This window comes from Elephantulus edwardii, unplaced genomic scaffold (assembly GCF_000299155.1).
Source record: "Elephantulus edwardii isolate Elephantulus edwardi_28Jun2011 unplaced genomic scaffold, EleEdw1.0 scaffold00014, whole genome shotgun sequence".
NCBI lineage: Eukaryota > Metazoa > Chordata > Mammalia > Macroscelidea > Macroscelididae > Elephantulus > Elephantulus edwardii.
The window spans coordinates 13,401,067-13,427,546 of record NW_006399764.1 but is presented as its reverse complement, the minus strand read 5'-3'; the positions used below and the strand labels follow the sequence as shown (position 1 = coordinate 13,427,546).

Below are 26,480 nucleotides of genomic sequence, written 5' to 3'. Positions count from 1 at the left end.
CATTAAGATTGGAGGAAGACTCAGCAACCTGCATTATGCAGATGACACAACCTTGCTTACAGAAATTGAGGAGGACTTGAGATGTTTGCTGCGGAAGGTTCAAGACTACAACCTTCAATATGGATTGAAGCTCAACATTAAGAAAACGAAGATTCTCGCCGCTGGGCCAATCAGCAGCTTCATGATAGACTGAAAAAATATTGAGATTTGTAATATCTTCAGCTTGTGTGGTTCCACACTCAACACCTTTAGTACTAGCATCCAGGAAATCAAAAGGCAAATTGCGTTGGAAAAATCTGTCAAGGACGTCTCCAGAGTACTGAAGAGCAACAGTATCAGTCTGGAGACTAAAGTCTGCCTGATCCAGGCCATGGTCTTTACAGATACCTGCTATGCATCACAGAGCTGGACAAGAGCTGAAGGATAACAGAAGAGTGGCTACCTTTGAGTTGTGCTGGAGAGAATACTGAACATATTATAGACTGCCAAGAGAACAAACAAGTCCGTCCTAGAAATAGTGAAACCAGACTGCTTCTTGGAAACAAATTTTTTTAAGCACTGTCTCAACATATTTTGGGCATGTTACCGGGAGGAACCAGTTCTTGGAGAACAACATCATGTTTGTGAGGATGGAAGAACAGCACAAGAGAGGAAGGCCCTGCATGAGATGGATTGACTGGGGTAACGGGGGTAGTTGTGTCAGAGACAATGAAATTAGCTCAAGATAGAGCAGGCTTCAAAGCTACATAGGATCGCTGTGAGTCACAAGCAACTCAGCAGCCCATAAAAGCAACAATATTTTTCCCTAGTTATATTTTCTTGCTTTCTTTTGTTAGCTAATTTCACTTTTTAGTAAAGCTCCCTTTGAAAATTTCACTAAAATTTAGCAAAAAGCGGGGAAGATACTTCTCCTCACTACTTAACCAAAAATAAGGACATTTGGAAATAGAAGCTGAAATAGAAGGGTTCATTCACATAACCCTTGAGTTTTCTTTCTCATAAGTAAAATAACCTTCCTCACAGGATTAATTACAGGCCAGAAGCTCCATAGGCTTTCCAGGGGCACATCACCTCGGCTTTCTCCTGAAGAGTGGCTAGGGGATTCAAACCACCAGCTTTTGGGTTAGCAGCCCAGTGTTTAGCCTGCTACACCAAGTCTCCTGGTAAACAATAAATTACAGTGTAAATCTTAATTTTTACCTTTTTCTGGGGCATCAGTTTTCTCTCAGATAAATAAGGTAGAAAAAGTAGAACACTTCACAATTTTTTGTAAATCAGGAGATTGTTGTAAAATAATAATATGTTAAAAAGAAATTTCAACAGAAAATTTCTTTCTGATCAAATAAAGAAAGATGTGAGAGGGGAGAAAAGCTCTATCCTTGAAGACCTCAGATTTGGAAAATTTATATGCATGGACATCTAAAGCATCAAAATAGCTGATGACCACTCAGTAAATGGGCTGAGTTTCCTTTCTCATGATGGAGCTCTCATGTTAGTGTCTTATTTACCTCTTCATACACACAAAAGAGCACTGGTGGCATAGTTAGTAGGAAGTTAACACTACTAGAGTCTATGTCTCTCTGATGGGCTAAGAAAACAATTAACAAGTCTCCTGGCGTGCAGTTTAAAGCCTTGGAAACTCAGTGAAGTGTCAACTCCAGTTCAAAGACAATGAGTTTACATTTGTGTTACACACAACTCAGAGAATAACCTGCTTTTTGTATTTGATAGCTGGTGAGTTTCTCTTTTCTCAAATTTTTAGGAATCGTTCCAAAAGTCTTTTTCTACCATGACGCCGTTCTAGCGGTGTCTTCATTCTAGCAATACCTAGCAGATACCTACCTTTCAGTAAAAGTTCATTCTTCTCCCCCTGAACTGTGATGAAGCAGTCTCAGAACTGGGGCTTTGAGCAAGATTCTGAAACTAGTGCAAGTTCATAAAGGTAGAAAACGGAAGGGTTCCCAAGGAGAAGGGGAGGTTCCGTCTATATTGCACATACAGGAATGCAAGATCATTTTATGTGGAGCCCAAGTTCTTTCTCTGGACTCCGGCTGCTGGCAGGACAACAAACACACTGCCTTGTACTGGCTTATCTCTCTTCATCCCACTTCAAAGAGTCACGCATTAGACACGATGGTCCCTGCCAGGTTCCACAAAGGGCCTTGAATGAATTGTTGGTCTTATTTCCCAGGCAACAAAAAGTACAAGGAGCTCATTATTTCTGAGCAGATCCTACCAACAAAGAAATGGAGAGTTCCATAATCACAGTGGACTTTCACCTTAAAAAAAAAAAGGGTCTCTACAAAATGAAGCTTTTTGGGGTGGACCTTCATTTCCTGCGTACTTCTCGATGAAGTGTGAAAGGTGAAGGATACAAGTGAGTTTGAACTCTTAAACAGATATAGACATACTATTACAAGATTATATTTCTAGAATCAGAGCTCAGTGATGCTCCTAATTTTATTGCTTTGGCCTACCTTGGCTCTGGCCTAGTGTATTTTCTAAGATCTACTTTGACATGCTATAATGGGTAATGAACAGTAGATGGTCACTATTGCCCTTTTAAACCAAATTGTTTTTCACAGAATGCAAATCTTTTTCTATTTTCAGAAATGTCACCTTTAACCTATAAGGCTGTCCTGGACAAAACATTTTCAAATGCTCATGGTGGGGGGAAAATGTAGACAAACATCAGCTTTGCTTATTTGTTTCCTGCTGGGATTCAAATGTCAAAATATCAGTCTGACTCTCTTTTCTTTCCACAGAGAGAGAATGTGTTCATGAGCTTTTTGCTCTGTTTCCAAACTTCTGGTGACATAGTAAACCCAGAGTGGAGGCTCATGCCCATCACCCAAGTACCTTACTGTATCATTCCTTCAGAGTTTGCCAGTTATGCCATTAATAGTCTTTAAAGCAAACAATTCACCAGGGTATGTTTAGTCGGCATGTCTCTGTAGTTGTCTTCAGTCTGGATCAGTTTCTTAGCAATCATTTGACTTACACAGCATTAACAACTTTGAAGTTATAGTCCTATAATTTTAAAATGCATTCCTCAGTGTAGATACGCTGATGATCTCTATGATTAGATTCAGGTTACAAGTCTTTGGCAGGAATATCACAGAAATAATACTGAGCTCTTCTCATCGCTTCCTAACATAATTTGTTCATAATTCTCATCACACCATTACTGTTGCTGTTAGCTTTAATCATTTGGTTTATAAAATATGTTTTTCTGTTGTAAAATAATAATTCTTTTTTTCCTTAAGACTAATAAATATTTTGTGGGAATGTACTTTGAAACTATGTAAATATGCAGGTCTTCATTGCACTTAAAATTTATTCATTTTTATATATGTTGGTGTCATGAATTTCTTCTCATCCAACAGACTCCATAATCAGTTGCTTTCACTCCAGTGTGGACACCTTCAAGTAAACCCCTCTATTCTATCGGCGTGTCAGTAACAGTCTGTGAGAATGCCATTGTTTTCTGGCCCACTTAAGATATTCTAGGTTCATACTGAATTTTCCCCCTCCCAACCCCAGAGAATAGTATTTAGAAAACAAGGTCAGTTTTGGTTTGTTTGGGGTTTTGGGGTTTTTTTTTAGTTGGTTTGCTCACAAAGTTCATATACTCTGTGTTTCACCCAGTTCTTCATTCATACTGTGTTTCATATAATCATTCCCATACATTGTTTTCTAAAATAAATCACTATTGGACCTTGCCCATAACTACTCTATCTTTTCACCCAGTTCCTTCCCATTTCCTCACCACCTCCCTCCACTCACCAGACTGTGGAGCCTAGTGGTTTTGCCCTCACCCATCTTCACCCCAGTGTGCCCTCCCCTTCTCTTGCATTCCCATACATGTTTTACTAATTAACCTATTTTTACAATAATGGTCTTATGCATTATTTGTCCTTATGTGACAGTTCATGCAGCATAATGCTCTCCAGTCTTTCCCAAGTTATGTAGTATTTTTTAAAATTGTTGCTCCTGAGTACTGTACAGTATTCCATTGTGTGAATATATCACTCTGGAAGGCACTTTGACATTTCCTCAAAAAGCTGAACATAGAAATTCCATATGACCCAGCTGTTTCACTACTAGGAACATACCCCAAGGAAATCAGAACTGAGACACAAACCGAAATTTGTACACCAATGTTCATACTGGTGTTAATTCACCATTGCAAAAACAAGAAAAGAAGGTCTTAATGTTTGGCGTGTTTATTGCTGTTAGAATGTTCTAGGGCTTTCTCAGTACATAGCAGTCAAGAATATGTGTACATGCACGCACACACATACACAGCCGTATTGTCGTTTATATGTTGTCAGTGTGTACTGTCGAGTCACCTGTGACTCAGAGACCCACTGCACATAGCTCTGAACCTTGCCCTATTCTGAGCCTGTCTCACTGTCTCCAGCACACCTGCCCCTATTACCCCAGTCACTGTATCAATCCATCTCATCCAGGATCTTCCTCTCCTACGTGATCCCTCCTCCCTTCCAAGCAAGATGGCCTTCTCTAAGGACTGGTTCCTCCTGGCAGTATGCCCAGGGTATGTGAGATGGAACTTCTGAATCTTTACCTCCAGAGGGCAGCTTGGTTTCACCCTCTCTAGGACAAGAGACCTGTTTGTACTCTTGGCAGTCCGTGGTATGTTCAATACTCTTGTCCAGCCTCACAACTCAAAGGCATCAGTTCTTCTTCTGTCATCCTTAGTCATTGTCCAGCTCTATCTCCAATTTTTATCCAACACTATAGGACTTATTTTCCTTTTAAGTTTATAATTCTTTGGCTCTCACTATTCTTAGTATATTTATGTATTTGATGAAGCCCTCTGTTTCTAACCAAACACTTAACACCACCGGCCTTCTACTCCTACACAGACACTGTCCGCCCCCATCAGTGGGCCATCTTCACTCTCTCGTGTCAATGCCAACTTTAGTATGCTCAGCCTCCAGTCTCTCACTTTGGAGTACTGGGGCTGCCCCATCCTCCCTATAAATACTGTCTGCCTTTGCCTCATCTAATGGCATTTGTACCAAATTATTGGGGGAGGGGCAGTAAAAGGAAGAGTTGGTGAAGAATTTCTAAGTAGAAACCAGATTGTTTCAGAGACTGTAGAAGCAAAGAGTAAAGTAGGGAATAAGAGCAGCAGGCTTGGGTAGTGCCCAGCCTTTACATGCTCTGTTGCAGGAAGGCTCAGATTGGCCAAAACCTTGGTTACTGTGCATTAGACCAAATAGAAGGGGCCCTAGTGGTGTCTGAAAGGTGGGAGGATCTAATTCACCAGCTGTTTCACAGGAGAAAGGTTCTGATTTCATAGAGATTTACAGCTTTGGAAATCATAAAGAGACATTCTCTTCAGCCCTGTAGGCTCACTCCAAGCTGGAATTAACAGCAATAGGATTGGGATGGGCTTTTTTTAGGTCAGATACTTACATACACATTAAATCTTAAATGGGCAATTTTACCTATGTGCCAAGCCAAGCCAACGTGTGACCAACCTAGTGGTTTACTTTCTTGGTTTGGGTTTTTTTTAATTGATATTTTAATGCAAGTTCATAGAGAACTTGGATTTCCATTCATTCATTGTTGAACATTTTTCCTTGAGCCACTTTGCTTTTGGAGGCCCTAAGGAGAAATGCAGTCCTTGTTTTCCTGAAAGCCACCTAAATGCTCTGGTGGTGCAGTGGGTAAGAATTTGGCTGCTGACCAGAAGGTCAGCAGTGTTAACCCAGCAGCTGCTCTGTAGGAGAAGATATGGCCCTCCGCTCTTGTCTCTATGACCCAGCAGCTGCTCTATAGAAGATATGGCCCTTTTCTCTTGTCTCTGTGACCCAGCAGCTGCTCTATAGGAGAAGATACAGCCCTCTGCTCTTGTCTCTGTGAGACAGTTTGTTTAGTCCTGTACGGTTGCTATGAGTAGTAATGTGTTTGAGGGAGGGTTAGAAACCACCTACAATCCTCGGTTCTTGGCTCCTTCCTCACCTTCACGGCTGCCAACATAGCGTCTTCACATCCTTCTCTGACTCTGGCCCTCCTTCTTCCCTACGGTCAGGATCCTGTGATTAGTTTAGACCTACCTAGAAAATCCTAAATAACTCCATTTTAAGATCCTTACTTATCTACATGTGCAAAATTCTTTTGCAATGTAAAGTAAACTGGTTCTAGGGATTAGAATATAATTATCCTCTTATTCTGTCAACCATAATATCCAAGAACTGGATAGCACGTACTATCATACATTGTAGCCTAAACCATAAATTAGTGTAATAATTCTAAAGAACAGTTTGACACAGATAGAAGTGATCCTCATCGATCTAGAATTGCTACTTCAGAAATGTAACCTGAGAACGCCATTAGACATGCTCACAGAGGTGGATGTTCCAGGAAATGCATTTTAGCATAATTTACATAAGGGGGAAACTGGAAACATAAAGATCTATAAATAAGGAATTGATTAAAATATTCTGTTAAATACATATAAAGAGTCTTGGGCAACAACTTAAGAGGATCTGTATTCAGTGACGAACAGAATATGCGGTTTATTACTCTGCTGTGTTTGTCTCTGAAAGGAACCTTATAGGGGTTTTCTGTGAGTACTGTGGAACTTTAGGAATTTCTTTTTATTTTTTTTCTAACTTTCATTTTACAATGAGTATGTGTTGATATTTGCTAAAGCAATAAATTGAGCCTATTACTCAGTAAAAGTATTACGTATATCTTTCTTTGTGGTGATTGTCTTTGGAGGTCATATGTCTTACACAGACTTTTAAGGAGTCTACTATACTATTTATTTGTCCTGGATATACAGAAAGTCAGTGATCTCATGCATGCCCTGGACCAAAGCCTGGAGCCAAATCCAGCTCTCAACACCTGTTTTTGTAAATAAGGTTTTATTGGAACGTCGCCACTTCCATTCATTTATGTGATGTTGACAGCTGCTTTCAAGTTACAATGGCAGGGTTGAGTAATCGCAATAGAGACTATAAGGATCACAAACTGAAAATATTATTATCTGGTTTTTCCAAAATAAGATTTGCCAACTTCTGCTCTAAACTTTTTTTACCAACAACGATGAAAATCTTTCTGCTACGTTGTCTTTAAAAAGTTGTTTCAAGGGAGCTCTGGTGGCCTAGTGGCAAGAAGCTGTACTGCAATCCCAGAGGTACACGGTTCAAATCCGCCAGATGCTCTGCCGGAGATGGAGGGAAAATTTCCCTCCGGTACATGCACAACAAATAAATTAAAAAAAAAAAGTTGTTTCAACAGAGCAGAGTCAATAGCAATAAAGGAACAGCTATAAATGTTTATCATTTTTAAAAAATGCATCTTAGGGGCAAAGTCTTATTATTATAGGAAAAAGTTGTTCCTATCTCTTATTTTCTAGGAGGTCCCATGATTAGTGTTCAGAGAAATCTAAGATAAAAACTCAAAGGGAATGCTAATTTCACATCTTAAATTGAGAACTCTGATGGTGTAGCCTATAGGAAGTTGCACTGTTACTTTCAAAGGCTGTGCCTTTCTGACCCTTCTAATCCACCAGTGGGTCCATAAGAGAAAGATGGGCAGTCACTTCCCTGACCATTTAGTCTCAGAAACTCAGTAGTGGGTCAGCTATGAGTTGGGTCCAGCTTGACAGCAATGAGTGAGTTATAGTTTCCCAATCAGATTAATGTACAATAGGCTTAAATCCCTCCCCCTTATTCAGCTCACCCACCAGGTCTTTAAGTGTCCATAGCTGTGCCTATCCAGAATGCCTTTGAGAAGCTCAGTGGAGCATTCATTCTCATTTCAACCGGTTAACAGGTAGGAAAAGTTTCCAGTCTCAAAATGCATTTTCCATTCTAGACCCTGTACCTTCACCTGCTATATAGTGATACTGAGAATGTAAAAAAAAAAAAAACAAAACACACCACCCCACCAAAAACCCCTCATTACTATTGAGTTGAAACCCTTCAGTGAGTTTTCAGAGGCTGTAAATCACAGGGGAGGAGATGACCCATCTTTATCCCATATAGAAACTAATGGATTCAAACTGCCTGCCTTTGGGTTTGCAGTGCAACTTCTTACTCATTAGGCCACCAGAGCTTCCCAATGATGACAAGGTTGGTTGGGTGCTATCAAGTCAAATATGACATGTAGTGACCCTACGAACAACAGACCTGAGTCCTGTCTTATCATTGCTGTGTCAGTCCATCTCATTGAGGGTCTTCCTCTCCTTCCCTGACCTTCCATATTTCCAAGCCTGATGTCGCTTTCCGAGGACTAGCCTCGCCTTGCTACATGTCCAAAGTAGGAGAGGCAAAACATCATCATCTTTGCCTCTAAGGAACACTCATGCTACACTTTCTCCAAGATCTGTCCATTTGTTCTTTTGGCAGTCCATAGGATAGTCAGTACTTTACTCTATTACCGCAACTCAAAGGCATCAATTCTTATTCTGTCATCTTATTCATTGTCTAGCTATCTAATGTGTACCAAGTGATTGAGAAGACTAAGTCAGGTGCACCCTAGTCTTCAAACTGGCATCATCGCTTGTAAGTATTATGGAGAAGTCCCTGATAGCAGACTTGCCCAATACAGTATGTCTCCTGATTGTTTAACTACTGTTACCAGGGGTGCTTGTTGATGTTGATCCAAGCAAGATGAAACTATTAACAGCTTCAATTCTCTATCTATCTGTCTCTCATGATGGTACTTTTTGGCTCCATGATGTGTACCCTTGTTGTCTTGATGTTAAGATATAGTACTTACTGAATGTACTAATTCTTTCTCTTTTGCAGCAAACATTTGGTTTTTTTCACTTTGAGCAAGTAGAGTTGTGTCATCTGCATAACAGAGGTTGTTGATGAGCCTTCCTCTGGTCCTTTTGCCACATTTCCTTTTCATAGAGTCCAGCTTAACAAATTATTTGCTAAGCATACCGTTTGAATAGGTATGGTAAAGGGATCTATTCCTGATGCACACCTTCCTTATTATAAACCATGCAGTGTCCCCTTCCTCTATTTGGCAACAGTTTCTTAATCCAGGTATAGATTTCTCATAAGCACGATTAAGTGTTTTGGAATTCCCATTCTTCTCAGTGTTACCCATAATTTGTTATGATCCACACAGTCAAAAGCCTTGGCATAGTCAATAGAACACAAATAGATAGTCTTCTGGTTTTCTCTGCTTTCAGCCAGAATCCCTCTGACATCTGCAGTGATATCGCTGGTACCGCAGACTCTTCTAACCCCTACTTGAACTTCTGCCAGTTCCCTCTCAACATACTGTTCTACCTGTTTGGGCATAATCTTCAGCAATATTTTACCTGTATGTGATATTATGATATTGTTTGATAATTTCCACATTCTGCCAGATCACCTTTTGTGGGGATGGGAACAAATAATGTGAAGCTCAAAACATGTAAACTCAGTCAAGATGTTACCTGCACCCAAAATAATGTGTCTCATCCATCCCAGCCTAGATTTTCCCTGACACCAGGTTCTCTGAGGAAACGGCACGGCTTTTTTAGCCTCGTAAGTCCTGATAAGAGTCAGAATTGAGTAGGCTAATGGAATTCTCCAAAAGAAACCAGAGATTAAGCTCCAAAACAAATCAGTAATGGAAAAATATGTCACAAGACAAGCAGTGGGCACGTGGGTGCTCTTCCGATGGCATGTCTCTTTGCATCCCTGGCCTTTGCAGTCAGGGCTACAGATTTCTGACCTCTTCGTCATAGTGTAGCTCTATTTATAGGTCCTTGACAAACTGAACACTCTCTTCAGGCCTGACTGGTGAAGACCAGAAATGGCCTGCCAGAAGCATACTCCTGTCCCAAAAGAAGCTGGCCAGCGTAATCTTTACATGCACTGTGAGCTCAGCTCTCTCCTCTCTCTCCTCTCCCTCACTCCCTCTCTCTCTCCTCTCCTTTCTCTCTCTCCTCTCCTTTCTCTCTCTCCTCTCCTTCCTCTCCTCCCTCTCCCTCTCTCTCTCCCCTCTCTCTCCTCTCTCTCCCCCTCTCATTCCTCTCTTTCTCCCCTCTCTCTTCTCTCTCTCTCCTCTCCTCTCTCCCCTCTCCCCTCTCTCTCCCCTCTTTCCTATCTCTTCCTTCTCTCTCTCCTCTCACTCCCCTCTCTCCTCCCTCCTCTCTCTCTCCCCTCCTCTCTCTCCTGTCTTTCTCTCTCTCCCCTCTCTTTCCCTCTCTCCTCTCTTCCTCTCCTCAGCCCACCTGCTCAGCGCATGCCCCTCACTTCTCTCATATTGTTTATTATTTACTTTGCTGAGAAGTTTCTGGAGTCTTAAGACTCAGGGGACTTAATCTGGGAACAATAAATTCAGGAAAGATCTCCAGCCTGTCCCCACTCCATCCCTGCCACTCACTCTGGAATTCCTCGTCAGCAGTTGCTCCTTCCAGTGACTTGTAGCTGAACTCTGAGCTGTGCCCCAGCGAGGCCTCTCAGGATACCTGCTATGAATATTAGCCATTCTTCATATCCACTGCTGTTCTGTGGCTTTGGTTCAGCAGGAGAGAACTGAAACGGGGTGTGTGCAAAGTCATGAATGAAGGCTCTTTTTCATGTGGGGTTATTTTTTTATTATTATTTTACTTTTGTAAAGGCTCTTTCCCATGAATAGAGCCAAACTGAGGCTGAGTTCATGAAGGCAAATTGGCTCCAAGCTGCTGCTGGCTTTTGTTTCTTTGCTTAACCTAATATGCTCTAGCCTGTCTGTCTCCCCATTGGCTGTTGTGAAGAGGTAAGAATGGCTCCAATACCCAGGAAGATCAGAATATTCATAAAATCCACAGCTTTTGCCCTGAAACTTATTTCCTCCGTACAGCAGTAGCACTTTGATTAGTAAAGTACACCCTGAAAGGCCTGAAATAATGCCCTGTTTCTGATCACATGTTGCATCAGACTCCTTATAGACTGTGCCCTTAGTAGCTCCAACCATCAACCATATACAGGGGTGAGGGTATTATGACTGGAGACCCTACTCAAAATATGTATGGGCCCAGTATAATCTTCTGGAGTTCATTAAAAGGCCAGCCCAACAGTAGACTGAAACTCTTTACTGAGCTCTAGCAGCTTGGAGCCAGGCTCCCCTGTGGTCATTTCTGTCTGCGGGCCAGATTGCACCTACCTAAAGGTACAGCCATAGCAGAACATTTAAGCAGATTTGAAGCTTTTTTTAAAATGCTGATGTGTTTTTAAAGGTGTCCTTTATGCCAAGTGCTTACTGGCAGAAAAGAAAGCACTGGAACTCTGGATTAGCCTCTTGGAGGTTCAATCTTGGTCAACACTACTGTAGATTTTAAGAAACTGGACATTGTCCAAGAGCCTGAGAAGATGTGACCCCCTCAACCCTGGATCAGCGTGCTGTTGAGACTGCCAAAGTCTGACTTAGACAATGGGGGGTGGGGGGCATGCATATCAGAAGTGAGCATCTTACCTCCTTACCTGTTGGAGGGAAACCAAAACCTGAGGTTATGGGTGAGGCCAGTAACCAAGTAGTAACTGAATCGTTGTGGAGCCAATAAAGCCTTAATCAGAGTCATAAATCCTCAAGTAGCTAGGATTCCTGCTGAGAAATAGATCAAGTTCTTCCACCAGATGCCCAGGAGCATGGAGACATTAGCATACCCCCTGCCAATGGAAACCCAAAGCTTGCCCTTAGGGTAAAAAGACATTTGGGGAATGGAAAATGGGCTTCTCTGTTTCCTTTCTTCCAGGAATGTTTTAAAGTTCGTTTTCTTTGGGCAAATGTTCATGGGAATAGTTTTGGCCTGGTTATTTGACCAGCTTATTGGGAGGTCCCAGAAATCAGAGTGAAAATTCAAGTTCCTTGTCTTCTCCCACAGCCTTGTGGGGTTCATTTGATAAATGGGGAGTAAGGAACTGAGTTTTTCCAATGTGAATTAATCATTTATCACTGCCTTATGCCAGTTTCCACTCATCCTAAGCCACTTCAGACACTCTGTCACACAAGAGGACACTAAGCTTGAAAGGATAACGGGAGAGAAAGTGCAAGAAAGCCGCTTCCAGCTTTTGTCCAGTGGCCCATTCTGGGCTATATAGATGTCAAGGGATGCCCTGAACACACCATATACAGTACACAGAAAGGAGCTCCTTTTATAAATTCTAAATAGCTGAGTGTTTCCCAGTTTTGTAAAATTAAATTAAGAACTCCCAGACTGACTATACTGGGTGCCAAGTTTCATCCCAACACATCATTTTTATGGTAAGCCCAAACTCTATGAAAAATACAGGCTTATAATAGAAATGCTGACAGGCCTGGAGCCAGCTCATGAAGTAATAGCGCCACGTCTTTAATATTTTTACACAGCATGTCCTAATCTGCCACAGCTTTCCTTGCCTTGAGATAGGAGTTAATAAGTAGATGTTCTAGAGTACAACTTTTTTTCTCCTTCCCTTGGAGAGTGTCTGCTCCAATTTTCAAACAGTTCTTCCTTGTGAACCTCTCAGTGCATTTCTATTTTCTGCTCTGTACCATTGACTTCTCAAGCTCATTTTCTTTTTGGTGAGTTGTTGAGGAGGAATGAAGAGGGAGAATATGCAGTTAGAACACTTGGCCTTCTACTCATTAAGGCTAAGGCCTCATGCAGAAGAGCTCTGGGTGTGCAGATCATGCAGTTGGTAGGCAACTAATGGAAGTCCGAGTTCACTTGACCTCTTCTGCAGAAAACCCCATGGACATCAGTGGAACAGCCCACAGGTCAAATTGCCTGCTTCTCTCTTTGTTGTGGTTATGGGCTTTCATCAGGTTGGCTGCCGGCTCGTGGAGACCCCATGCACTGTGATCCCTTGGCTTATTTCAGCCGTAGAAGTTTTGCTTGATCTTGACACACTGCTGAAGCCTGTCTGGTATCACAGCAGCACACAGGCCTCCACTAATAGATGAGTTGCAGGCAAAGTAACACCAGTTAATAACTGAACCCTGGCTTTCTTCTTGCAGGACAAGAATTCTACCACTGAACCACAAATGTTCTCCTTAGCCATCCTCCCAACCTGTCTTTTAGCACACTGAACATTCTAGTGGTTTGCAGCCATTCACATTAACAACAGAATCCATTTCATAATGGCTATCATGCATTCAGAGCACCTTTCTAGATGGTATCTCAAAGGCATTCTTTTTTTTATTATTATTATTATTATTTTTGTGTGTGAGTGTACCGTCAAATCAGATCTGACTGGTACAGGAGGAGATTGTCCCTCCTTCCCTGGCAGAGCATCTGGTGGATTCGAACCGTGAGCCTCTGGGATTGTAGTTGCAGCTCCTTGCCACTAGGCCACCAGAGCTCCCCTCAAAGGCATTCTTGTTCCACTGCCTTATTGTCAGTACCAGAGGGCAAAGGGGGCTCAAGAGCTAGGCTGCCAAGCTCTTCACTTATCTAACCCAGTGACTATGCATCCAAACTACAACAGCCCTAGAATATTCTCTCATTGCACTCTGAATATTCTCATGTGAATATTCTCATGCTAAATTCTGGTTGTTTCCCCAGCTTGGACTACTTTAGTCTCAGAATAAAATGTGCAATCAGTAAGGTCAAGAAAGTAAGGAGGGTCAATTTCACTTAAGCAGCGATCTCAGCTGGTGACACGGTATAGCTGTTTGGCTCCCTGTCTTTGCATTTTCACTGTCTCCACCTTGGTCGGTGGTGTAGAACTCCCTTTAGTCTTTTAGAAGTCCTTTCCCAAAGGCCAAAGTTTCTGCTTCCTCTCCTCCACTGTGTATCAAAGCGTGAAGATTCCAGGCCTGTTAGGAGAGATCCTTTGCTGATAATCAAAGATCAACTTGGTCACCAATAGAAATAGGAAAAAAATAATGTATATTAACTTGATTTTGTTATTGTACATATCTCGTCATAAACTTTGCTCTCTCCAGTCAGTGAGTGTGTCACTTTGTTGATGTAAATGGAACTAGGGGAAGAAACTTCATACATATGTGACTCACACCTGGCTTTGGCTCAATTTAGAGCCACAGTAGGCCCAGGAAGAGAGGCCTGAAGGCAGTATTTTTTTCCACTGGTAAGAAGGGCTTCATAGCAAGAGGCTCTCTGTTGCCAGAATTCTCTCATTAGCTCGGCAGCCTTCCCGAGTTCTGCTTCCTCCTCAGCCACCTAGGGGCCGCAGGCCTTTAATAACAGGTGTGCAGGAGAGCGGGCACTGCCTCACCTGCAGACCTTCCTAGGGCATGCATCCAGGCTTGAAGGATGGAAATGGTCAGCATTCATGTAACAGGGAAGCAGAGCAAGGGGTGCTAGCCCCCACGTTAAACGCGGCAACGTTCTCACTGGAGCAGAGGGGAAAGGACGCAGTGGTTCGCTGTTTGGCCTCCTTAGAGATGTCGAATACATTAGCACGTGGTTTTTGGTGTCCTTGTAAATGGCACCCAGAGCAATCAGTCACATTCACAAATGATTGATATTCCTTCTACTTTAACAAATGCGAAATGTCCGTGACAGAAAGGAGCCCCCATTACAAGCCAGGTTTTCTCATTACCAGTGAAACATGGATAATTATTCACAGGGAACATACACAGTGGGAATTCACGTTGAATTTCTTATTTTGACTCTTGCTGCCGCAGTCCTCAGAGGCCACTGTGTACACACAGAAACATGCACATAAATATGTACATGAAAGCGTAGAGGCCTGCCTCCGTGTGTGCTCAGAAGGAATTCCAATCCCGAGCACAAAGCAAGTTGTTACCGGGAAGAGCTGTGTGTTCAGTTAAACACATTCAAAGAGAGGTTAATAATGGGGAAAGCAGATGGCCATCCATTTTGCCCATTTACTCTAAGAAGTTTGTTTTGGTCTTCCTCTTAACTATTAAAAGTAGATTTTCCCAAGAACATTTCCAATCAGGATGAGCAGACATTCTTCTGTGGCCTGTCTTCTCTGAGGTCACTGTCCCCAGTTGAAGGGTGCACTACAGCCTCTGTTGCTCGCAGAAGGACGCTTCCTCTAATGAGTGACTAGGATGGTTGTAATTTGGATTTATGCTCAACAGCTTGTAATGAAGATCCAAAATAACAGTGGTTTAAACAAGACAGAAGACTATTTCTGTCTTCTGTAACAGCCCAGAGGTAGACATGCCTGGCTTCATATGGCCGCTGTCTTCCACTAGATCACCCAGACTCAGGCAAAAACGGTTTCTTGCCTATAGCACTCCATTCCCTGAGGTTTTGTTCTTATCCAAGTAGTCCAGGACAGTTTGCTACCAGAGTCACGTTCTCTGTTGTTATTTAAGTGTTCTCAAGTCAGCTACAATTTATAGCAACTGTATGAACAGTAGATCTGAACTCTGCCCTATCCTGTGCCATCCTCATCGTCTCTGATACCCTCAAGCCCACTGTTTTAGCACCGTTTAATCCATTGCATTGAGGGTCTTGCCCTCCTTCGCTGACTCTCCATCTTTCCAAGCACTTTGTCCTTTTTAAGAACTGACACCGCCTAATAACACGCCCAGAGTATGTAAGAGAAAGTTTCACTGTCCTTTCTCCAAGCACCCTGCCTGAAACTTTTCCCGTACAGAATTGTTTGCCCTTTTGGCAGTCCATTTGATATACTTTTCTCCATTTGTACACTTAAAATTTTATGGCTTCTCTCATGCAATATTACTCAAAATGAGTGACCCTGGAGGACATTACGCTGAGTAAAATATCTCAGTCACAAAAAGACAAATACTGCATAATGCCACTGTTGTAGAATGGGACTGACATCAGGGTTGGGGTAAGACTGAGAAAAACTGGATAAATTATGTATACTGCATTGAAACAGATGAGGGAGAGAACAGTTTAAAAGCGATATATGATAGGTATTATGGTTACCACAGGAATCCAGAATTAAGGTTGCATAGTGGAGTGCGCTCAGGGCGAGGGGATTGTAAACCAATGAAGGAGTTTTATCCTTTGCTTTTCGAAGAGAGGAGCCAGCTGGGGTTGGGGGGGGGGGAAAAAAAAGAAAAGTGCAACAATGAATGAATGGAAGTCAAAAATCTCTGTAAGTGTTCATTAAAATTAATGAAATAAAATTTTAAAAAAATTATGGCCTCTCAAGCTGTACTTTATAATTCCAAACAAGTAAACTGTATATATGTTTATGTTTTATATATAGATAGAGGTATCACTCTTTTCCAAAATCATAACTCAGAGGCATGTGTTGTTCTGTCATCTTTACTCATTACCCAACTTTAAGCTGCATTGCAGGTAATTTAAGTGATTGTGGTCAAGTGTACCTGTCTTCAAACTGACATCAGTGCTCTTTAGCACGTTAGAGAGGTCCCTAACAGAAGCCTTTCCCAATGCAATTTGTCCTTGCTGTGTTAGCTTAAAAGTTGACTTTTCTAGCCAATACATTAGCCCCCTCTGGTCTCCAGTTATCTTATCAGTAGACACATAGTCTTGCAAATCATCAGCAGCTCTGGGACTAGGATAAGAGAGAGAATGCTTCCCATACTGGACAGCAAGACCCTGGTGAGGTTGAGATAAAGGTCACAATTGAAGGTTTTGCTGTTCTTTGCAGATGATTGAAGGAGAAGCTGATTTATAACTGCTCTGAGGCAAACCCAGCTGGATGATGACTGAGGAAACTAGAGGCTTCTTGAATTAGTGTTGTTGAACTGAAACCCAGACTTCCAATAATTAAAGAATTGTGTTTTGCTGTTAATCTGGCTTGAGACTGCTGGGCTAAACCTGGACTTGTATTGTGAGATATTCTTTGGGCCTCCCCCACCCCCAGCCTCTTAAATCCCACTCTTGGAACCACAACTGTGAAAAAAGTCTGTGAGTCAACACCGAATATTGAGCCTAGTAATTGGTGGAAATAGGTGCAAGAGCATGGAAGGTGGCATTTCTGACCTAGCAGGTATCTGTTTGCTGCTATGAATATTATTGATGGGAACAGCTCCCCTTTATGAAGCAGGTAGAAGTCAGACTCTGCCATCCCCCATTGCATCTGCTCCTTACGTGGTCCTTTAATTCAATGCCTACTGGTACCAAAGATGTTGATTGTGAATCCAAGCAAGAAGACATCATTGACAATTTCTGTCTCTTCTATATCTAACATGATGTTGACTATTGACCCAGTGGTGAGGATTCCTGTTTTCTTGATGTTTCTTGATGTAGCTTACATTGAAGGTTATAGGTTTCGATCCTCTGCAACAAGCATTTCAGAACTCCCTCACTTTTAGCAAACATGGTTGTATCATCTGCATAAGGGAGGTTGTTGATGACTCTTCCTCCGTTCCTTATGTCACATTCTTCTTCCTAGAGTCCAGCTTCTTGAATAATTTGTTCTCCATAAAGATTGAATAGCTATGGAGAAAGGACACAGCTTTGATACACATCCTTCCTGAGTTTTAACCATGCAGTATTCCTTTGCTCTGTTTGGACAACAGCTTCTTGGTCTGGGTATAGGTTTTGCATGAGCACAGTTAAGTATTCTGCACTGCCTTTCTCAATGTTCACCATAATTTCTTATGATCCTCACAGTCATAAGCCTTTATATACTAAATAAAACACAACTAGACATCCTTCTTGGAGTCTCTGCTTTTAGTCAAGATCCATCTGACATGATAGCCCTCATGCTGCGGCTTCTTCTAAGTCCAGCTTGAATCTTTGGCAGTTCTTTGTCAATATACTGTTCTAGCCATTGTTTAATAATCTTCAGCAAAATGTTACTTACATATTAATGGTGTTGTTTTAGTAATTTCCACATTCTGCTGGATCACCTTTTTGGGGGGGGAATGGGAACAAATATGGATCTCTTCCAATCAGTTTTTCAAGTGTCCTCCAAATTTCCTGGCATAGCTTGGTGAGCACATCTAGGGCTGCATCTATTTGTTGAACCCTGTCAATTGGTATCCTAAGGCTTTTTTTTCCCTCCTAATGCCTTCAGTGCAGCTTGAACTCCTAAGTAGCAAGATGGAAATAGGGGGAGAAGAACAAGTTCCTTTCTTCAGATATTATCTCAGGAGCTGTATACCTCAGCCGTTATTTATATCATTGTGTTTACTGGATATAATATGTCCTCTTTCTCTGGTGGTTATCAAGGCTTTTTTTTTCTTCTGTATTAACTTCAGCAGTTTGATTACAGTGTGTCTAGGTAGTTTGTTACCACCAAAGGCACATGGTTCGAACCCATCAGCTGCTCTGCAGGAGATAGACTGTCTCTTCCTGTGTGATTAAACTGCCTCTGAAAACCTGCTGGAGGGTCAGCTGTGGGTGGGTTCCAACTCAACGGCACATAACAACAAGTGGTTTGTTAACTTACTTGAAACTGTAAATTTATGGTTTTCCACAAATTTGGTAACTAGAGTTTTCTGTCCCATTCTCTCTTAGAACTCAGATTACATCTATTATTCCTTTTGATATTTTCCCACAGATCTCTAAGTTCCTTTTCCATCATTTTCTTTTTTTGTTTGTTTTGTTTCTGTTGTCATGTTGAGTCATTTATGTAGACCTATCCATGGACTGCCAAAAGAACAAATAGATAAGTCTTGGAGAAGATGCAGCCAGAGAACTCCTTGGAGGCAAAGATGATAAAGCTTCATCTCATATACTTTGGGTGTGTTGCTAAGAGAAGCCATGCCTTGGAGACATCATACTTTGAAAGATGGAGGGACAGTAAAAGAGAGGAAAACTCTCAACCAGGTAGATTGACACAGTGACTGTAGCAGTGAGGTCAGATGTGTCATGTTGTGAGGATGGCACAGGATACGACAGGTTTCAGATCTGTTGTTCATAGAGTTGATAGAAGTCATACTCGACTCAACAGCACCTGACAACAACAGTGTAGGCTTGAGAGTGACAGGAATCATGAGGCTGGCACAGGAGGGGCAAGATTCAAACCTGTTGTCCACAGGGTTGCTATGAGTTGTGGTCGACTCCACAGCACCTAACAAATCTTCCAGTTTGCTGCTGATTCTTCTTCCATCTCTTATCATCTCTTAATTCCATTCAGTGAGATTTTTATTGTTTTACTTTTTAGTTTTACAGTTTGCTTCTATAGTTTCTGCATCTCTGTTGAGAGACTATGCTAGGTTAGTCATTGTGAGCATACTTAAAAGTAACTACAGAAGCTTCTTTAAAGGTAGTGTCTGATCATAGCAGCATTGGAGTCTTCTCATTGGTTAACTGCTGTTTTTATCAAGTGTGGATCATATTTCTTAATGTCAAAGGCGTTTGACTGTGTGAATCATGACAAGTCGTGGCTGACATTGAGAAGAATGGGAATCGCTGGGCACTTGTTTGTGCTCATGCAGAACCTATACCTGTATCAGGAGGCTGTTGTGCGAATGGTGCAGGGGAGCATTGCATGGTTTGGAATTGGGAAGGGAGTGTGTCAGGTTTGTATTCTATCTCCATACCTGTTCAGTCTAGAAGCTGAGCACATTATCCGAGAAGCTGGACTCTGTGAAGAGGAATGTGGAGGGACCCTCATCAATAACCTAACCTGCATTATGCAGATGACACAACCTTACTTGCTGAAAATGAGGAGAACTTGAAGCACTTGTTGCAGAAGATCAAAGAATGCAGCCTTCAATATAGATTGCATCTTAATATCAAGAAAACAAATACGCTTACCACTGGACCAATAGGCATAGTCCTGAAACTGTCAACAGCTTCACCTTGCTTAGATTCACACTTAAGACCGTTGGTACCACTAGTCAGGAAATAAAGAGACTCATTGCCCTGGGAAAATCTGTAGTTAGGGACCTTTCCAAATTATTGAGGACTAGTGATGTCAGTTTGAGGACTAAGATGTGGCAGATTCAGGCCATAGTCTTTCTGACCTGGACAGTGAATAAGGATAATAGAAAAAGAGTTGATGCCTTTAAGCTGCGGTGTTGGAGACGAGTGCTGAACATCCCATGGACAGCCCGGAAAACAAACAGATACGTCTTTGAGATGGTGCAGCCAGAGTGCTGTTTGGAGACAAGAATGATGAAGTTTCACATCACATACTTTGGGCATGTTGCTAGGAGGTGCTAGTCCTTGGAGAAGGAGGACATGATGCTGGGAAGGGTCGAGGGTCAGCGAAGGAGAGGAAAACCCTCAACCAGGTTCACTGACATGCTGACTGCTGCAATGGGCTCTTGTGTGTCAGGAAGTTGTGAGGATGGCACAGGACAGGACTGGGATCAGATCTTTTGTTCATAGGGTCACTGTGAGTCGTACTTGACTTGACAGCACCTAACAACAACATAACAATGGTTTATGGTCATGGAGTGTACATTAAAAATTATATGTAGAGATTGTGGTGTTTGTTATATACCCTTCGGGGGTGTTTATGTTTGTTCTGTCAGTTAACTTGTGTGCACTCTAATTTTAGCATTTATCTTGTCTACTCAAACTTATTGCCGTCGAGACAGAACCAATTCATAACTGATCCTCCAAGCACTTTTAGGAGGCTGTAAATCACACAAGAGATTGTCCATCTTTCTCTCACAGAGCTGGTGGTGAATTTGAACCCGTCACCATTAGGTTAACAGTACAACTTTCCAGGGACTGTGCCACCAGGGCTCCCTGTTTTCTCTGTAGCGCACATCAGCCCAACTCCTGATCCTTTCCGCTTTTAGTTGCTTCTCTTTTGCTGAGTCTGTTTAGTCTTTCTGCCAAGAATTTGGGAGAATATGTGTGTAGATTCTAAAGTTCATCCTCTCTGTGACTGTTCCAGGATTTCCCTCTTTTACAGCTGTTCTGATAGCCCTCCCTAAACTCTGCTCTCTGACATCAGTCCAGTGCAGCTGTAAATATTTCCGTTATCTGAGCCATGTGAAGGCTTGAGGAATGTCCTGAGATGAAAAGCCACAGCTTTGAATTCTCTTTGAGAGTCATAATTCTCTGTAAATGTATTTAGAAGTAACAAAATTTGATTTCTCTGTTTGACACTTGCTACAAAACTAATCTTCACCTTGGTAAGTTTTGGAGTGAGAAGTTTTACTGTAGAAAGAATTGTGTCAAATGGAACTTCTTAAGCTTGACTTGTCCTCAGATCTGTTATATCTATCTGGAGGAATGGGAATGTTTGAACTCCTTACTTGGACTTGACCTTCACCCAATTCCAGGGGATAAGACTCTACAGGTAGCCTCTCAGAGACATCTGTCTTTACTAATATTTTTCACACACCTTTCTCAAGTTGAGTTCCAGTTCTACCCCAGCCTCATCCCCTCGGGGAAAATCAGGCTGGGAGAGATGAGAGATCTTGGGAACATAGCTGTGATCCAAGACCCATACAGGATGAGAACCGTGTCCTGCCTGCTCACTTTGGCCTTGGATTCGGGAGGGGGAATCTTGGATGCATTATGCAAACATGCCTCTTCTTCAGCTGAATAAAGTTTCTGACGCTGTAATTTTTTAGCTGTAGAGAACAACGTGAGACTACTTTTTCCCTTTTTCTTCTGAATACTCTCAGAAAATCGATCTTAACTGTTAACTGGAGTTGGGAAAATGACAATTAGGGGTAAACATGAATGATTCCCTAGCGCAAGTTTGGCCGTTTGCTTGGGAATTACAAGGTTCTAGATCACCAGCTAGTCAGCTTCACTAGGACTCTGTCCACGCTGATGAAATACAATGGTTCATGGAAAGAGCATCTTCACAGCCTGTGGCACCTTTCTCCTTTAAGCTGTACTTTTTCCATTTTTTAAAAAACTTAATGAGTGTTCACTAGGGAGCTCTGTGGGCAAGGCGTTGACTCAGCTCAAAGGCAGGCAGTTCTAATCTACCAGCTGCTCCCATGTGATTTATATCCTCTGAAAACTGTGGGTTGGTTTTGAGTGAACAGCACACGGCTGCCTTCTGTTGGAAAATGAATGGAACATGTTACCCCGACTGTATTTGAGGTTTGGGGGTGATGTTGATCCCTGACAATCCCCAGTGGACTGGCTGCCGTAAAACCTGTACCAGCTCCATTCCACCCACATGTCACAGCATGGTTGCAATGGCATCGCCTCGGACCTCATGCTGAGTCATGGCAGCAAATGCAAAAGTACTCTTGTTGAATTTTACGTGGAGGAAATGTATTTCTCTCATAACTTGTGATTTTGCACATTGTACACCCTGAAGACTTTTGGTGGAGGGGCCTGTTTCAGTTAAACAGTTTGGAATTTGAATGTATGACAATGTGTTGTCAGCAGGCCAGTGCATGACAGATAGGCATTGTCAGAAAAGCAGTTCATAACTTAGAAATTAGATCAGTGGTTAAAATTGTTTTCCTTATCTCTGCTTTTACTAAAATTTTCTTGTTTTTCCACTACTCTTATAATGTAGCTTCATCTCACATACTTTGGGCATGTTGCTAGGAAAGACTATTCCTTGGAGAGGGATTTCCTGCTTGGGAAAGTTGAGGGACTACAGAAGAAACAAAACTCCTCAACCAGGTGGATTGACATAGTGACTACTGCAGTGGGTTCAAGTGTATCAGAGATAGTGACAGTGGCACAGGATAGGAAAGAGTTCAGACTCCCAGGATTGCTACGAGTCGTATTTTACGGCACCTAACAACAGCTATAATGTGATGGTCTCTAGTGGCTCAGTAGTAAGGGGTGGTTCTGTCAACCTGAAGGCATGCAGTTTGAATCCATCAGCTGTTCTGTGGGAGAAGGGCAGTCTTCTTTCATGCAGTTTACTGCCTCTAAACCCACTGGAGGGTCAGGTATGGGTAGGTTACAACTTGGTGCTACGTAACACCAACTACTATAATGTGAATTTTGTGCTTGTTTTTCTTTGTAAACCTGGTGCAGTTTAAGGAATGAGACAGAAGTAGACACTCAATGGAATATTAGACAATAAAAACACCAGTTTGGTTGGGAGTGACAAACATAATGAAAATGTCATGGTTAAGGCCACGCTGGATGATCTCCTGAATATCAGTAACGTTAAAACTCATCAGGAACATGTGGTTTGCATATTTGTCTATGGCTTACTTTTTTTTTCCTTCTAGGTTGCCCCATCCAAGGTCACCCCACTCCCAATATCACCTGGTTCTATGGTGACCAGCCAATAGCCACTGCCACAGGATTGGAATATCGTATCTTGGCAGCAGGACAGATTCTTCAGGTTGCAAATCTTAGTGGTGGGTCTCAAAGAGAATTCCGATGCCTTGCTCAGAACGAGGCGGGAATGCTTGTACAGAAGGCTTCTCTAGTGATCCAAGGTAAGGAACTCTCTTTTGTGCCTTTGGCTGTTGGACTTGTTACTTGACAAAGACTGTCCACCTGAGAATCTAGTACTCTAGTATAACAACATGATTTCTCATCTCCAGTGGTTCCTACAGCATGAAAATTGATGCTTAAGAACTTAATTCTGCTTTTGCAACCCTTCACAGAAACCACTAGGTCCCATCTCAGTAGAATCTGGAAGATCTAGCACCTCTTATAAACAGGCACTTCTGCTTAAAAGGTTTGTTAACAAAGAAACTCCACTAAATGTCAAAGTCAGTGTATCTTTTTTATACTGATTAAACTAGTAAAGATCACACACACTCACATACCCCCAGCTTAAGGAAATGTGAAAGTTCTCAGTTGGTTTGGCTTAAAATGCATCTTGATGAACCTTCTGTGCTCAAGAGAGCCTGCGTTGGTGGAAGCTGACCATTCCAGACTGGCCCTCAGCTGCAGTCATATGTTGAGTGTTTCCAGGCTTCTCTCTTTTCCCAGCAAAAAGTGCATTGTGGAGCCTGTGTGCCCCTGTTTTCACCTTCCAAGAACATAATAAAGTCCATACCACTGCCATAAAGTCAGTTTTGACTCATGGCAGCCTTCCATCAGGTTTCCGAGACTGGCAATCTTCATGAAAGGAGACTGCCCATCTTTCTCCTGGGGAGCAGCTGGAGGGTTCAGACCGCCAAACTTTCAGTTAAACATCCCAACAGTTAACCTACTCAGCCATGAGGGCTCCTTTTTCTAAGAATCTAGGTGGGTCAGAGAGCCCTTGGTGGGGCCTAACTGACTGCACCAAGAAGGAGTTGTAACTACAGATAGTGTGAAGGAGAAAGGCAAGCACTCACCTTTTTATAGAAACTCTGTGAAGCTTTTGAGTTGTCAGTAATATAGCGCACACACACACGTAATATGTAGCACCCATAGGAAGTGGTTTGTGCAGAAGTACTGTATATGTGATACATGCAAGGAAAGGAAATGATTTTACTATTAATTGAGTGACCATTTACATAGCAACCTGGCTTTCCTTCAACATGAACACACAATATACGTCATTCTCTCCACCTCCTCCTTCTGTTTCCTGTTACCGTTTAGTCCTTTCCAAGCTACATCCCTGAACATATGTTGCCCTTTTGTTTTTGTAGCATGTATAGTACTAATAGTGGCATCCACTTCCTAAATAACATGCCCCCGGAAACTCTATGAACTTTGATAAACGTCAATTGTAGAGGGGCTTCAAGCCTTTTGTGTATAGGGTCACGGTGAGTCATGCTCGACTCAAAGGCAATCAGCAACATAATACTAAGAATATGTTCCCTCTGATGTTCTCTGTGTCATAGACCTATCTCTTGTTAGACAGAAAGCTGAATGAAAAGAATAATTTTAAGTCTAGGCTTAGAGGGTGACAAAGGGCATAGTCTCAAGGATTCTCCCAGTCTGTATAGGACCAGTACACCTGGGATGTGTGTGTGTTTGAGTGCGTGTGTGTGAGAGAGAGAGATTGATTTTGAATTTCATTCTATTTCCCTTCCACGCTGTCAAGGACCTTCTATTGTAATCCCTTTCCAAATTGTCAGTACTAGTAGCCAGGTACCATCTAGTACTTCTGCTTCCAAGGTCATGGGGTTTGAAATTCACATGGTTCCTCTGCACTAAAAGGCTTTGTTTTCTTTATTCTTCTTTGCTTTGTATGGGGAGAAATCAGTAGTTGCACCTTGGATGGCCCCTCACAAGCTCTTTAATATCCTAGTCACTACTTATCAAAATAATATGGAGAACATGATCTTTCTAAATAATTGCCATTGATGGCCCCTATAACTATGGTCTTGGGTGTCCAGACCCAGAAATTCATTCCTTCAAGATGTCTGGTTATATTGAAGTTTTCCTAACTTTACCACCTGTTAGCTCTACTATGTACAGAATATTTACATCCTTTACAAATATATATAGAAATACCATCGTTATGTATCATCCAGTCAGTTGCAGCTCAGAGCAGTGCTATAAACATTAGATCTGAACTGTGCCATCCTCACCATCTCTGACATACTTAAGCCAAACATGTATGGTCATAACTGTAGTTTATATATGTCTCCCTGTTAACTTCTCTGTCTACCTGTGTATCCGTTTATGCTTTAAACTTGTTCTTACAAGTACAAAATTGTGTCTGTGTTAGCATTTGTCTTTGTTGTCTGTAATTCCTGTGGACCTCTATGCTTTCTTTTTCTTTTGGTTCTATTGTACTGTCACCCCATTTTTTTATATTTCCCTTCGCTTCACTTGATGTGTCTTTCTTATTTTCCCTCCCTTTGATTCATGGTATTGATCAAAGAATGTTTCTTCCTGTGTGTAAACTTTTCCATAACCTTTCATGTGTTAAATCATTAAATTTTTGTTCTTTTATGATTGACTTATTTTATTCAACACAGCGTCCTTCAGGTCCATCTGCATTATGAAGTATTTCATAGAGCCTTCATTTTTCTTTGATGTTGCATAGTACTCATTGTGTTTGTATCATGGTTTCTTTAACCATTCATCTGTTGAATACTTGAGTTGTTTCCATATCCTTTCTAATATAAATTGTGCTGCTACAGTGAATCTAGATATGCCTATAACTATGCATGTTTGTCTCATTCTTTTAGGATATATACATAGTAGTGGGATTACCAGATAAAGTGGTGGTTTTATTTCCAGCTTTTTAAGGAAGTGCCAGACTGTTTTCCAGTGGCTGCACCATTTCACTGTCTCATCAGCATTTGTTGTTTCCGTTTTATTGAACTTTGCTGTTGTTGCTAGGGCTACAAGAGATTTCATTGTTGTTTTAATTTGCATCCAATAGCTAATTATTATAAGCATTTCTTCATGTGTTTGTTGGGCATCTCAATGTGGTCATTGGTGAAATATCTTTTCATGTGCCCAGCTCATTTCTAAGTTAGATTTTTGGTGTTGAGATGTTGACATTTCATACATTGTGAAGATGATTTCTCACCGTCCTGTCCCCCTCCCCCATTTCTTAAGAATATGTTGGAGGAGCTCTAGTGACATTTTTCATAGAGAACTGCTCTGCTAGCCAAAGGCCACACTGCTCTGGTGGTTTGGATTCATAAGTGGCTCAATGGGAGAAAAACGGGCATTCTCTTCTTGTGTGATCTATGTAGCCTTCAAAGCCCAAGGTCACCTGTGAGTCTGCTCCAACTTTCCAGCAAAGACTTTGACATTACTTAACTAGAGAATGTTGGTAGAGTATGAGTTAGTGTTACATCTTCCTATCCATGAACATAATATATTGATCCATTTATGTAAGTCG

At 41.8% G+C, this 26,480-nt stretch overlaps 1 protein-coding gene across 1 annotated transcript in view; it reads left to right on the top strand.

Annotated features, from left to right (window-relative positions):
• ADAMTSL1 (ADAMTS-like 1) overlaps positions 1 to 26,480 on the top strand; it is a 431,835-nt gene that overhangs the window by 392,134 nt on the left and 13,221 nt on the right. Inside the window, exon 24 of the mRNA XM_006881351.1 lies at positions 22,960 to 23,172. Within this exon, the coding sequence (XP_006881413.1) occupies positions 22,960 to 23,172 (213 nt within the window). The remainder of the gene's footprint in view (positions 1 to 22,959; positions 23,173 to 26,480) is intronic.